Source organism: Xenopus tropicalis, chromosome 6 (genome assembly GCF_000004195.4).
Source record: "Xenopus tropicalis strain Nigerian chromosome 6, UCB_Xtro_10.0, whole genome shotgun sequence".
Taxonomy (NCBI): Eukaryota; Metazoa; Chordata; class Amphibia; order Anura; family Pipidae; genus Xenopus; species Xenopus tropicalis.
The window spans coordinates 64747326-64761709 of NC_030682.2; the positions used below are offsets into that span (position 1 = coordinate 64747326).

General features: G+C 38.8%; 1 protein-coding gene across 1 annotated transcript in view; it reads right to left on the bottom strand.

Annotated features, from left to right (window-relative positions):
* Positions 1–14093, bottom strand: part of lztfl1 (leucine zipper transcription factor like 1) — a 30192-nt gene extending 16099 nt beyond the window's left edge. The window contains exons 1-3 of the mRNA NM_001017032.2: positions 14019–14093; positions 4910–5034; positions 742–936 (exon numbers count right to left, since the gene is read on the bottom strand). Coding sequence (NP_001017032.1) covers positions 742–936; positions 4910–5034; positions 14019–14069 — 371 coding nt within the window. The 5' untranslated portion in view covers positions 14070–14093. The remainder of the gene's footprint in view (positions 1–741; positions 937–4909; positions 5035–14018) is intronic.
* Positions 14094–14384: the final 291 nt, after the last annotated feature.

Genomic DNA, 14384 nt, shown 5'->3' on the forward strand with positions numbered 1-14384 from the left:
GAGTTGTTTACCTTAATGTTTCTTTTAGTACAAGGTAGAAATTGTTATTTTGGCACAATTTGCAATTGGTCATTTTTAATTTCTTAAAAATGATTTAGATTTTTGTTCGGTAGCTCTCTGTACTGGAATTTTAGCAAGTATCTGCTAGTTAGGGTCCAATCTACACTAGCAACCAGGCAGTGGTTTGAATGACTCGAAGATAAATACTTGAAGATTAATAGGAGAGGACCTAAGTAGAAAAATATGTTTTTTTGGCTGAGGAGTTTGGGAATCTCCAAAAAACAGTATTTTAAAATGCTAGCTTTTCAATAAGCAGAGTAAAATGCTAATTTAAACTATAAAAATTAAAAAATAGTGACATATTAAAAAGCTGCTAACAAAAGTAAACTACACATCACCTTTAAAAGAGCTTTGACAACAATACAGACTAGGGTAAATACCTACTAATCTTCCAGTACCCAATTTAATGAGAACCATATATTATTATTATTGTACAAACAAATTAGATATTTTATAATATATTATCTTCCAGTGGTCCATCACCTTTAAGTGATGTAAGTGGGCAGGTGTTTAGCAGGTCTTAAACCAAAGATGCATTTAAAACTATATAGCAAAATTAAAAGGCTTACAAATAAGCTCATGTCAAACAATTTAATTCAGTTTTACTGAGACAAAACGGTTGACCTTCATGGACGTGCCTTTTTTTTTTTAAATTATCTACTATGTATTCTATTAGCATACCTGTTTTCAAGTTCTGAAATATCTGTATGAAGTTTTAGGTACCACTTTTCTGCTTGCATAAAAAGTTGGCGGAGCAGTAGAAAATTGGTGTGGGCAGAGTTTATGAGTTCCAGTTCCACTTCACCATGCACCACTGCTTGAAGTCCTTGCAACATTTCTGCAACTTCATCAACAGTAAAAGTCTCCTCTACCAACCTAAAAATGAGAAAGATAATGGGAAAACCTAATAATGTTTTACATCAATGATTCATACAGAACAGTCATGTTCAGCAGCAGACACCTGCTACTCTTTGCCTTTAAAGCAAAAAATAACCTGTTTCCTGTGGACAGGCAGTGTTTCAGGACCTTGGTTACTGGGAAAACTACTTCTGGGATAAACCCCTTTCTCCATGCCACACTTATATATCTGTCCATACTGTCCATCTGTCCATACATACTACTAATAATAAAAAAAATTAAACCACTTGCTGCAAGTCTAGTGAGCTATATTTACTTTTTTAAACACTGTGCATTGAACAGATTAGGTGAGGTATACTTTGTAGGCCTGAATAAAACACAATACAGCAGTTTTTCCAACATATTGATGCTAGCAAAAATCTGATTTTTAGTACTGCTGGGGCTTTTTTATCAGTTCTATTGCCCAATTCCCCTTTCACAATAGAACTATTTACTTGGTCAAAGTAATTAGGACTAATTTGAAGAAAATTAGATCTCTGATGTTAAAGGAACAGTAACACTAAAAAATGAAAGAGCTTTAAAGTAATAAATATATAATGCACTGGTAAAACTGGTGTGTTTGCTACAGTAACACTACTATAATTTATATAATAAGCTGCTGTGTAGCCATGGGGGCAGCCATTCAAGCTGGAAAAAAGGAGAAAAGGCACAGGTTACATAGCAGATAACAGATACGTTCTGTAGAATACAATAGTGTTTTATCTGTTATCTGCTATGTGCCTGTGCCTTTTCCCCTTTGAATGGCTGCGTCCATGGCTACATAGCAACTTATTTATATAAATTATAGTAGACTTTCTGAAGTAAACACACAACTTTTACCTGTGCAGGGCAGCAGTACATTATATTTTAGTTACTTTTATACACTTTCATTTTTTGGTGTTACTGTTCCTTTAATGAAAACACTTAATTCTAACACAGTCACAATGAAAGAATTTGCACAGTGCCAAGAGTGGTGAGTTTTATGTTACAGATTTGAGCATTTGAGAAATAAGTCATAGTTCTAAATAAAGCAACAGAAAATAATAAAAGAAATTTTTTTTTTCCCCCTGTCACAAAAAGACAATGCACACTTGAAGACACAGGGTGGATTGAGGGTCACGTAACACCTTTTAGCGTTCTTCATAACACTATTATTCATAAAACTATTATGAAGAAAATGGAACCTCTGACCCTAGTGAAAATACTCCTTACACAGTCACAATGAAAGAACTAGAAAGGGAAGTTTGAGAAAAAACTTTTTGGGTTGAAAAACGTGAAGTCACTGAATGAAATCTGATCTGTTGTTGGCTCTGCCCACTTTTTCTAACCTTGGACCACAGTTGTATAGTAAAAACCACTGGGGAGCCTGGCATAAATAGTGTGAGAATGGCAGCATTTTGAATTTAAACTAATAAAATTCAATGGATGAAATCTGATTGGCTGTTAGTGGTCCAACCCACTTTTCCTATTTTTTAACTGAGTCCCACAGAGACTAACTTTGCAAAGTTTGGGGACTCAGGCATAAAAATTGACAGCATTTTACACTTCACCATTGAAAGTAAATAGGTGAAATGTGATTGGCTATTGGTGGCTCTGCCCACTGTTTACTAACGTTGAACGGCAAATACCCAGTGACTAACTTTGGAAAGTTTAACAACGCTGGAATTAATACTTAAATAATGGCATCAGTTTCAATATAAATCAATGACATTTAATGGGTGGAAATGGATTGGCTGTTGGTTGCTCTGCTTTGAGGACCTTAGTCTAAAAATTTAAAGAATTTAAATTTTGTTTAAATTTAAACATATGAAGTCTAATTGTCCCATTTACTTACTCATGAACGGGCCGAATGTGTCCGATTGCGTTTTTTTCGTAATGATCGGTATTTTGCGATTTTTTCGGAAAATTATCGCGACTTTTTCGTTACCAATACGATTTTTGCGGAAAAACGCGAGTTTTTCGTAGCCATTCCGAAAGTTGCGATTTTTTGGTAGCGTTAAAACTTGCGCAAAAAGTTGCGATTTTTTCGTAGTGTTAAAACTTGCGCAAAACGTCGCGCCTTTTAAGTTTTAACGCTACGAAAAAAGCGCAACTTTTCGCGCAAGTTTTAACACTACGAAAAAATCGCAACTTTCAGAATGGCTACGAAAAACTCGCGTTTTTTCGCGCAAATCGTATTGGTAACGAAAAAGTCGCGATAATTTCCGAAAAGTCGTAAAGGAGCCGAAAAAAAAATCGCAAAAAATACGAAAAAGTCGCAAAACGTTCGTTTCCAATCCAAATTTTTTCCATTCAGACTCGGATTCGACCCATAGTAAATGTGCCCCTAAAGGTGAAATCAGATTGGCAAACTCTGCAAAGTTTGGGGACCCTGATGTTATTACCGTGAGAATGGCTGCAGGTTGAATTTCCGCCAAGTCAATTGGTAAAATCTTATTGGCTGTTCACAGCTCTGCCCAGTTTTGGGCATCCAACAATCATCATATTTTCATTCAGGCTGACCCCATGACTATGTGATTCAAGTTTGGGGAGTGTGGCCTCAAAGCTGTAAGATTGGCAGCAGTTTCAATTTCCACATAAGTCAAAGGCTGAAATTTGATTGGCTGTTGTTGGTCCCTCCCACTTTGCGGTCATCCAACAAATGTTGCTGTTTCATTCGGGGTGACCCCATTATTATGTTATTCAAGTTTGGGGGGGTGTAGCTTCAAAGCTGTAAGAGTGGCAGCAGTTTGTAAATCTTCCCTGTCAAAGTCAATGGAAAAATTAGGGTGTTCGGAGCAGCACCACAAAAAGACCGGGGGCAGGATTGCTTTGAAAAGCACAAGCAACCTGCTCCGCTAGAGAGCGAAGAAGTGTGGAGAGTTTGGGTGTTGTACCCCTAAAACTGTAGGAGGAGCAGCATTTAGAAAATGGGGGGGCGTTAAGAAGAAGATGAAAAAGCGGAAGAATAAGCCTTCGAAGAACAGTAGGTTGGGTTTCTCAACATAACGATAATAACCATAATTATACAGTTTTATGATAGCTCCTGTAACTAAAGATCGGACCGTACCATTTTGGCGGACGTGGGGGGGGGGGGGGGGGGGGGGGAGTTGGACTGTACCATTTTATTAGGGGGGGGGGTGGTTGGAACGTACCATTTTGATGGTGGGGGGGGGGTCAGACTGTACCATTTAGACAAATTAATTTAGACACTGTCAGGGTTAAGTTTTATGCCACAGATTTATTTTGTGCCTGAAAATTAGATAATAGTTCTAACTGCCACAATGGGATATAATGCCTAAAAGAATGAACGCATAAACTTGGCACCTTGCATAAGAATGCAGTAGGCAAAGGTACAAAGCAAAACTAATGGCTAAAGAAAGAAACAGGTAAAAGGCAGAAGAAGATGGGTCTGCAAAAGAAACTTAAAGAAAGACAAATAAAAGAGGCAGAAGGAAGTAGAAGAAACATAAGTCAGAGTCTTGAAATAAAGATACAGCACAACCACAGACACAGAGGATATATATGTCTAAAGCTGGCCATACACGCACCAATATTACCTCGTTTGGTACGATATTCAGCACATGTATGGCGGATTGGCGAGGTGACCAATATCGCAAAGGTGATCGGGCGCCGTTGAAGGTGTCGGAGAAAAATCTACGTTTAGGGCTGAATCTGCAGGTGGAGGTAGAATCCCTGTTGTTTCTACCTCCATATCTGAAGATTCAGCCCTGAACTTCAATGGGGGAAACAAGTAATCTTTTGTTTTGTTACAAAAGATCGGAATTGCTGTGTGTATGGCCACCTTAAGAGCTTAAGAAATGTGTCCATATTCTTTGACTGTGTAGGCATGAATAGAACCTTGGGAACGGTGGGACTGATTTAACAGACCATACCGTGATTTTATTTGATTGCGGTTAGTTGGTTGAAAAAATTAAGGTAATAAGAAAATAGTATTTAAAGTAAATATTACCTACTATCCTTGAGATCCTGAAAACAAGAGTCCACTGTTTTAAGCCGCAATGCCCTTCTGGATCGAGCAAAGTGTATGTAATTTATTACTTCATTTTGATGGTGGTCATTTAACCCAAGATCGGCCTGCAAAGAAAAAGTTGTGTTTTTTAATTTTCAATCTAAAGTAAAACATTTGCAACAGAAACACCATTGACCTAATAAACTTTAAAACAAAACTGTCCCATCCCCTTTAACAGGGCAGGGGAAGGGCTTGGGCAGTGAATCCTTGAGGTGGCAGGCCCAAACACCCCATTTATACACTGGGTACTGATACTGAGAATCAGAAAGTCTAGCAAGTCTTAGGTCTAAAGTGTTTAATTAGTGCTTTGTAAAACTGCTGTATTCAGGGTGATAAATCATTCTTATTGCTGCAGACCACAGAAGAAAATAAATTTCTTTCCGATGGAATAAGATAACACTTTTTAAAAAAAAAAAATGAATTTAACATGATTTAAAGTGTGAGCGACACCCTTTGTTTTGTAATTATATTTTCTTTGTAGTAACAACTATTAACCATAATAATAACTATTAATTTTCCTGCAGCATCACTTATTGTATGCCGATTGTGGCTTTAACTCTTTTACTGCCAAGCACGTATGGCATACGTGCTGGCAGTAAAAGGGCTTAAACGCCAACGACGTGTCTCATACGTCGTTGGCGTTTAAGCGCTGCCCTCTGCAGCGGCGGCATGTGCCGCCGCTGCAGAGGGCTTCTAACAATGACAGCCCCCCTGGGCAATGTGCCAGGGGGGCTGTCATCAGGGTCCTGCGAACCGATCGCTCGCAGGACCCTCCAGGAAGCAGCAGATGCGATCGCATCGCATCTGCTGCTTCCTGCTTCCTCCCTCTCCCCCAGCGCCGGCCCAAATGACGAAGGAGGCGATCGGTCTTCAGGAACAGGTAAGGACTTTTTTTTTTTATTGCATTTACACACTTTTACACACTTATACACACATTTACATACATTTATACACACTTACATACATTTACACACACTTACAGCACACATTTTAGCATTTTTTTATTTTATTTTATTTTTTTTTTTTTTTTCATTTTTCACACTTTTATACACTTATTTACACTCATATACACACTTACACACTATCACACAACTTTTACACATGTACACACATGTATACACAAACACTTTGGGTTTTTTTTGTTTTGCTTTTTTTTTTTTTTTTTTTTTCATATTACCACTTTGTTTTTATTTTCTTTTACCTAAAAACTGTTTATTTTGACAGCGTAACTATTGGATCAGATATTCTGGCCACTAATTACACTGTCATGTAACTTATTTTGTTGTTTCACTGATTTGCACAATAATTGTGGTTTTATCACATTTTATCCCTATATAAGTGTTCCTGATCTGTTTTTAGCGTAGCTTTGCCAGGTGTAACTTTGGTGTACAAAAATAACTTTACCTATTTTGAATTCATCAGAATGTGTACTTTCCAAAAATATATGGTTTTCTGGGGGTCACTGTATAGTTAGGGGGGGTTACTGCACATAATACACTGACGGGGCTCTGTGTGCAAAAGCTGAGCTGGCAGGCGAGAAATCCTTATGCGCTATTTTCATTTAGGGTTCAGTACATACCGCAGACTTTGGTATATCTATGCATATTGGGCATCAAACTGTTCAGTAGGCCTCTGGTGTTCCTATTTGGGGTGACTTGCCTTTGTACGCAAGAAATTGTGTGAGATAAATGCGGCAAATTGCAACATTTTTAGGCGATTTTCTGAAATGTCATAAAAACCGATAACTTTAGGAAAGCTTTGCGGCTTGGTACTTTGGTGTAGAAAGGACTCTTTACCCTTGTTGGATTTGTCAGAATGTGTACTTTCCAAAAATATATGGTTTTGTGGGGGTCTCTGTATAGTTAGGGGAAGTTTTGGCACATAATACACTGACAGGGGGCTCTGTGTGCAAAAGCTGAGCTGGCAGGCGAGAAATCCTTATGCGCTATTTTCATTTAGGGTTCAGTACATACTGCAGACTTTGGTATATCTATGCATATTGGGCATCAAACTGTTCAGTAGGCCTCTGGTGTTCCTATTTGGGGTGACTTGCCTTTGTACGCAAGAAATTGTGTGAGATAAATACGACAAATTGCAACATTTTTAGGCAATTTTCTGAAATGTCATAAAAACCAATAACTTTAGGAAAGCTCTGCAGATTGGTACTTTGGTGTAGAAAGGACTCTTTACCCTTGTTGGATTTGTCAGAATGTGTACTTTCCAAAAATATATGGTTTTGTGGGGGATCTGTATAGTTAGGGGAAGTTTTGGCACATAATACACTGACAGGGGGCTCTGTGTGCAAAAGCTGAGCTGGCAGGCGAGAAATCCTTATGCGCTATTTTCATTTAGGGTTCAGTACATACTGCAGACTTTGGTATATCTATGCATATTGGGCATCAAACTGTTCAGTAGGCCTCTGGTGTTCCTATTGGGGGTGATTTGCCTTTGTACGCAAAAAAATTGTGTGAGATAAATGTGACAAATTGCAACATTTTTAGGCAATTTTCTGAAATGTCATAAAAACCAATAACTTTAGGAAAGCTCTGCAGATTGGTACTTTGGTGTAGAAAGGACTCTTTACCCTTGTTGGATTTGTCAGAATGTGTACTTTCCAAAAATATATGGTTTTGTGGGGGTCTCTGTATAGTTAGGGGAAGTTTTGGCACATAATACACTGACAGGGGGCTCTGTGTGCAAAAGCTGAGCTGGCAGGCGAGAAATCCTTATGCGCTATTTTCATTTAGGGTTCAGTACATACTGCAGACTTTGGTATATCTATGCATATTGGGCATCAAACTGTTCAGTAGGCCTCTGGTGTTCCTATTTGGGGTGACTTGCCTTTGTACGCAAGAAATTGTGTGAGATAAATGCGACAAATTGCAACATTTTTAGGCGATTTTCTGAAATGTCATAAAAACCAATAACTTTAGGAAAGCTCTGCAGATTGGTACTTTGGTGTAGAAAGGACTCTTTACCCTTGTTGGATTTGTCAGAATGTGTACTTTCCAAAAATATATGGTTTTGTGGGGGTCACTGTATGGTTAGGGGAAGTTTTGGCACATAATACACTGACAGGGGGCTCTGTGTGCAAAAGCTGAGCTGGCAGGCGAGAAATCCTTATGCGCTATTTTCATTTTGGGTTCAGTACATACCGCAGACTTTGGTATATCTATGCATATTGGGCATCAAACTGTTCAGTAGACCTCCGGTGTTCCTTTTTGGGGTGATTTGTCTTTATCTGATCTTTATCAAGAAATTGTGAGAGATAAATGCGGCAAATTGCAACATTTTTATGCGATTTTCGAAAATGTCATATAAATCTGCAAACTTAGGAAAGCTTTACAGCTTGGTACTTTGTAGCAATAAGAAATATTTACCCATTATAGATTCGGGGGGATGTGTATTTTCCAAAAATATATGGCTTTCTGGGGTGAATGTACTTTTTTGTAGCATTATCCCACATAAAGGATGTAAATGTGTTGATTTTGCAGGAGCTGAAATGATAGATCATATGGGGGTATGTTCCCATTGGGGCCCCTACATGCCACATACTTAGGTAAACCTATACATATTGGGCATCAAACTGTTCAGTGGACCCCTGGCGTTCAAATTTAGGGTGTTTTATCTTGGTACCTAACACTATGTGGGAGATAAGATGCTGCAAAGTGGAAGCTTTGAGGGGATTTTTGGAAATGTCATCAAAATTGCTAACTTTAGAAAAGCTGTGCGGCTTGGTACTTTGGAGTAGAAAGACATGGGTACCCATTTTAGATTCGGGGGAATGTGTACTTTCCAAAAATATATGACTTTCTGGGGTGAGCGTACTTTTTTGTAGCTTTATCCCACATATAATGATGTAAATGTGTTGATTTTGCATGAGCTGAAATGACAGAAATGACAGTATATATGGGGGTATGTTCACATTGGGGCCCCTACATGCCACATACTTAGGTAAACCTATACATATTGGGCATCAAACTGTTCAGTGGACCCCTGGCGTTCAAATTCAGGGTGTTTTATCTTGGTACCTAATGCTATGTGGGAGATAAGATGCTTCAAAATGGAAGCTTTGAGGGGATTTTTGGAAATGTCATCAAAATTGCTAACTTTAGAAAAGCTGTGCGGCTTGGTACTTTGGAGTAGAAAGACATGGGTACCCATTTTAGATTCGGGGGAATGTGTACTTTCCAAAAATATATGGCTTTCTGGGGTGAGCGTACTTTTTTGTAGCTTTATCTCACATATAATGATGTAAATGTGTTGATTTTGCAGGAGCTGAAATGACAGAAATGACAGTATATATGGGGGTATGTTCACATTCGGGCCCCTACATGCCACATACTTGGGTAAACCTATACATATTGGGCATCAAACTGTTCAGTGGACCCCTGGTGTTCAAATTCAGGGTGTTTTATCTTGGTACCTAATGCTATGTGGGAGATAAGATGCTGCAAAGTGGAAGCTTTGAGGGGATTTTTGGAAATGTCATCAAAATTGCTAACTTTAGAAAAGCTGTGCGGCTTGGTACTTTGGAGTAGAAAGACATGGGTACCCATTTTAGATTCGGGGGAATGTGTACTTTCCAAAAATATATGACTTTCTGGGGTGAGCGTACTTTTTTGTAGCTTTATCCCACATATAATGATGTAAATGTGTTGATTTTGCAGGAGCTGAAATGACAGAAATGACAGTATATATGGGGGTATGTTCACATTGGGGCCCCTACATGCCACATACTTAGGTAAACCTATACATATTGGGCATCAAACTGTTCAGTGGACCCCTGGCGTTCAAATTCAGGGTGTTTTATCTTGGTACCTAATGCTATGTGGGAGATAAGATGCTTCAAAATGGAAGCTTTGAGGGGATTTTTGGAAATGTCATCAAAATTGCTAACTTTAGAAAAGCTGTGCGGCTTGGTACTTTGGAGTAGAAAGACATGGGTACCCATTTTAGATTCGGGGGAATGTGTACTTTCCAAAAATATATGGCTTTCTGGGGTGAGCGTACTTTTTTGTAGCTTTATCTCACATATAATGATGTAAATGTGTTGATTTTGCAGGAGCTGAAATGACAGAAATGACAGTATATATGGGGGTATGTTCACCATCGGGCCCCTACATGCCACATACTTGGGTAAACCTATACATATTGGGCATCAAACTGTTCAGTGGATCCCTGGTGTTCAAATTCAGGGTGTTTTATCTTGGTACCTAATGCTATGTGGGAGATAAGATGCTTCAAAGTGGAAGCTTTGAGGGGATTTTTGGAAATGTCATCAAAATTGCTAACTTTAGAAAAGCTGTGCGGCTTGGTACTTTGGAGTAGAAAGACATGGGTACCCATTTTAGATTCGGGGGAATGTGTACTTTCCAAAAATATATGACTTTCTGGGGTGAGCGTACTTTTTTGTAGCTTTATCCCACATATAATAATGTAAATGTGTTGATTTTGCAGGAGCTGAAATGACAGAAATGACAGTTCATATGGGGGTATGTTCACATTGGGGCCCCTACATGCCACATACTTAGGTAAACCTATACATATTGGGCATCAAACTGTTTAGTGGACCCCTGGCGTTCAAATTCAGGGTGTTTTATCTTGGTACCTAATGCTATGTGGGAGATAAGATGCTTCAAAGTGGAAGCTTTGAGGGGATTTTTGGAAATGTCATCAAAATTGCTAACTTTAGAAAAGCTGTGCGGCTTGGTACTTTGGAGTAGAAAGACATAGGTACCCATTTTAGATTCGGGGGAATGTGTACTTTCCAAAAATATATGACTTTCTGGGGTGAGCATACTTTTTACTAGCTTTATCCCACATATAATGATGTAAATGTGTTGATTTTGCAGAAGCTGAAATGACAGAAATGACAGTATATATGGGGGTATGTTCACATTCGGGCCCCTACATGCCACATACTTGGGTAAACCTATACATATTGGGCATCAAACTGTTCAGTGGACCCCTGGTGTTCAAATTCAGGGTGTTTTATCTTGGTACCTAATGCTATGTGGGAGATAAGATGCTTCAAATTGGAAGCTTTGAGGGGATTTTTGGAAATGTCATCAAAATTGCTAACTTTAGAAAAGCTGTGCGGCTTGGTACTTTGGAGTAGAAAGACATGGGTACCCATTTTAGATTCGGGGGAATGTGTACTTTCCAAAAATATATGACTTTCTGGGGTGAGCGTACTTTTTTGTAGCTTTATCCCACATATAATAATGTAAATGTGTTGATTTTGCAGGAGCTGAAATGACAGAAATGACAGTTCATATGGGGGTATGTTCACATTGGGGCCCCTACATGCCACATACTTAGGTAAACCTATACATATTGGGCATCAAACTGTTCAGTGGACCCCTGGCGTTCAAATTCAGGGTGTTTTATCTTGGTACCTAATGCTATGTGGGAGATAAGATGCTTCAAAGTGGAAGCTTTGAGGGGATTTTTGGAAATGTCATCAAAATTGCTAACTTTAGAAAAGCTGTGCGGCTTGGTACTTTGGAGTAGAAAGACATGGGTACCCATTTTAGATTCGGGGGAATGTGTACTTTCCAAAAATATATGACTTTCTGGGGTGAGCGTACTTTTTACTAGCTTCATCCCACATATAATGATGTAAATGTGTTGATTTTGCAGAAGCTGAAATGACAGAAATGACAGTTCATATGGGGTATGTTCACATTGGGGCCCCTACATGCCACATACTTAGGTAAACCTATACATATTGGGCATCAAACTGTTCAGTGGACCCCAGGCATTCATATTTAGGGTGTTTTATTTGGTTACTTTATGACCTGTAGGAGATAAGATACTATAGACTAGAAGCTTTGAAGCGATTTTTAAAAAAAATCACAAATTTTGATAAAAACCAATAACTTTAGGAAAGCATTGCGACTTGATAGTTTGGAGTAGACAGACAGTTGTGCCTATTCTGTATTCCCCAGAATCTGTTCTTTCCAAAAATGTACAATTTTCTGGGATAAACCTTCTGTTAGTGGAATTTTGGCCTTGAAATCCAAAGTATGCAGTTTTTTTGGAGCAGTGCTTTGGGAATTTGGTAGTGTACTGCTGGGAGTTTTTGACCTATACAAGTGAGAAATCTCCATAAAACTATATATATTTGGTATTGGCACGTTCAGGAGACATGGGACTTTCCAAATCAGTTGTATATTCGTGCATAAAATAATTTTTGTTTCTAGTATGTGTGATTATATTATGGAAAATTTGATTTAGAAGCCTATATCTTGTTACAGAATTGGAATTACACAAAAATTCTACCATATTTTGAAAGCTTAGGTTGTTCTGAAAAAAACGATATATTGTTTTCCTTGGTAAACTAAAAGTCCCCCCGAGGAAAGGCCCCTAAAGTGAAACAGTGCAAAATGTTCAAAAACTGTCTGGCAATACAAGTTCCGCTTTGACCAAAATGGCTGGCAGTAAAAGGGTTAATATGGGCAAAAAAATCAGGACATGCTATTGTTATTGTTAACCTACTAGCCAGGTGTGTGTAAATCACACCAGATTATTCAAACTGTGATTAAAACAATTTTGGCCCACACCTCTCCCATGTATGGAGCTTGTAACACTTCACCCATAGCACCCATAGCTATCAATAAACTGGAATGTGTAACACCTAGCTCTTTCATTTGCTTTTGCGAAATGTATTAAAGGAGACATATTGGATAAATGGGGAAAAACGCTTATTTTGTAGGCAATTATGAATAATATACAGTGCTGGTTTCACTTTGTGCTAAAAATTAATCCTCTCTGTAAAAATGGCCCCTTTATTGGAGCTCCATATAGATCCTATCACTTCTCCATCCAGTTTGAAATGAAGAGTGGGCGTGTCCTAACGGTCCCTGCCAGAAGCACAGTAGGAGGGGGAGAGCCAATCACAGCCCTGCACTCACACAAGCAAAGACAGGCTTCAGTTCCCTATCAGGTCAGCCTAGCTGCTGATTGGTTCCTATCCTACAGTACAGTGCAGGGTACGGAGGGCTGCCGGCTCCCCAGCTCATCCAGAGAATTCAGCCAGCAGGAAGTGGAACAGATGGGCGGGACTAGTGGTGTTTTTGTGGAATTTCTCAATAAATCAGTCAGAAACACAACTTTTTAAAGCACAATCCTTCTGTATCTAGAGGAGTATAATTCACTGGTACATTCATAATTTTTATAGGATATGTCTCCTTTAAGCATGGGTCTGTTCACAGCAAGGACACTGTATTGCTTATTGTTTAATGATATTGTGTGCAGTCTTTTTAACCTACTTCTGCTGGGAAGCTGCAAAAGGGGAGCTGCTGCTGCTGATCTCTTTAATACAAAGTGCATTGGAATTGCTTTACTGAGTAGCATTTTATCAGGTTGGAGGAAGGTTCGCTGTTAGGTAAATGTAATGTGATGTATGTCAGCAGCCTCTTTTGTGCAGCTTCTTAGAGAAGTAAAAATATATATGAAGTATATGGAAAAAAAGTGCAAGCTAAATCATGAAGCAGTAGGCAGTTCATTGTCATAGGTGTGATACATGATACTGCCCATTGGGAAAAGGTGGATTGTTTGTCAGTTTTAATACACAAACAAATGCCCCATGTGAATCCATCATTGCCCGAGGGACACTATATTTTCTCTACCTGTCCTACATGGGTGAGGGCGAAACAGAGCGTTAGAGGAAACCGTGTCACAGCACATGCAATATATGTGTTCCATCATGTTACATGCCAACTCACATGTGTTGCACAGTGATTCAGAATGAATGCATCTAAGGATGTAAATACACAGAATCTTTAGCAACATAAAACTATGTTTTAAATCCTGCATTTAAAGCAAAATGCTATTGTTATAAAAGTAGGTCATTATGTGATGACTTTATCCCTTTAACACAGCAAAGCAGCAGATAATCAAAACCACAGCAAACCATCTTGACTTAAAGTGCACCAAACATCACAAAAATGATTTACTAAGTAAAGACACTATGTTAAAGTTCAAGAAATCCGATTTTCAAAACAGAACTGTTTGTATAATGTAAAGCATCAGTTCACTATACCTTCTGCAAAAACTCCCCTATCTTCACTGCAGTCCTATCTGTGGCAGACATCTTGGAATCTTATGTATAGCTTTACTTCAGCTCTCAAATCTCGCACATGCTCAGTTGAAGTTACTTTGTTGCATAGCAACCCTTCTAAACAACGTTGCTATCAGCCGAGCTTCTGTTAGGGGCTGCAGCTGATCAGTAGAGCCGCCTACTTCCTGAACGTGTCAGGTATTCTGCACTACTGCTTATCTCTTTCCTTCAACTTCAGTTCTCAAATCTCGCACATGCTCAGTTGAAGTTACTTCGTTGCCCAGCAGCCAGTCTGTTAGCTGCTGCAGCTATTCAGTAAAGCTGCCTCCTCACTGGACAGGTCAGGTA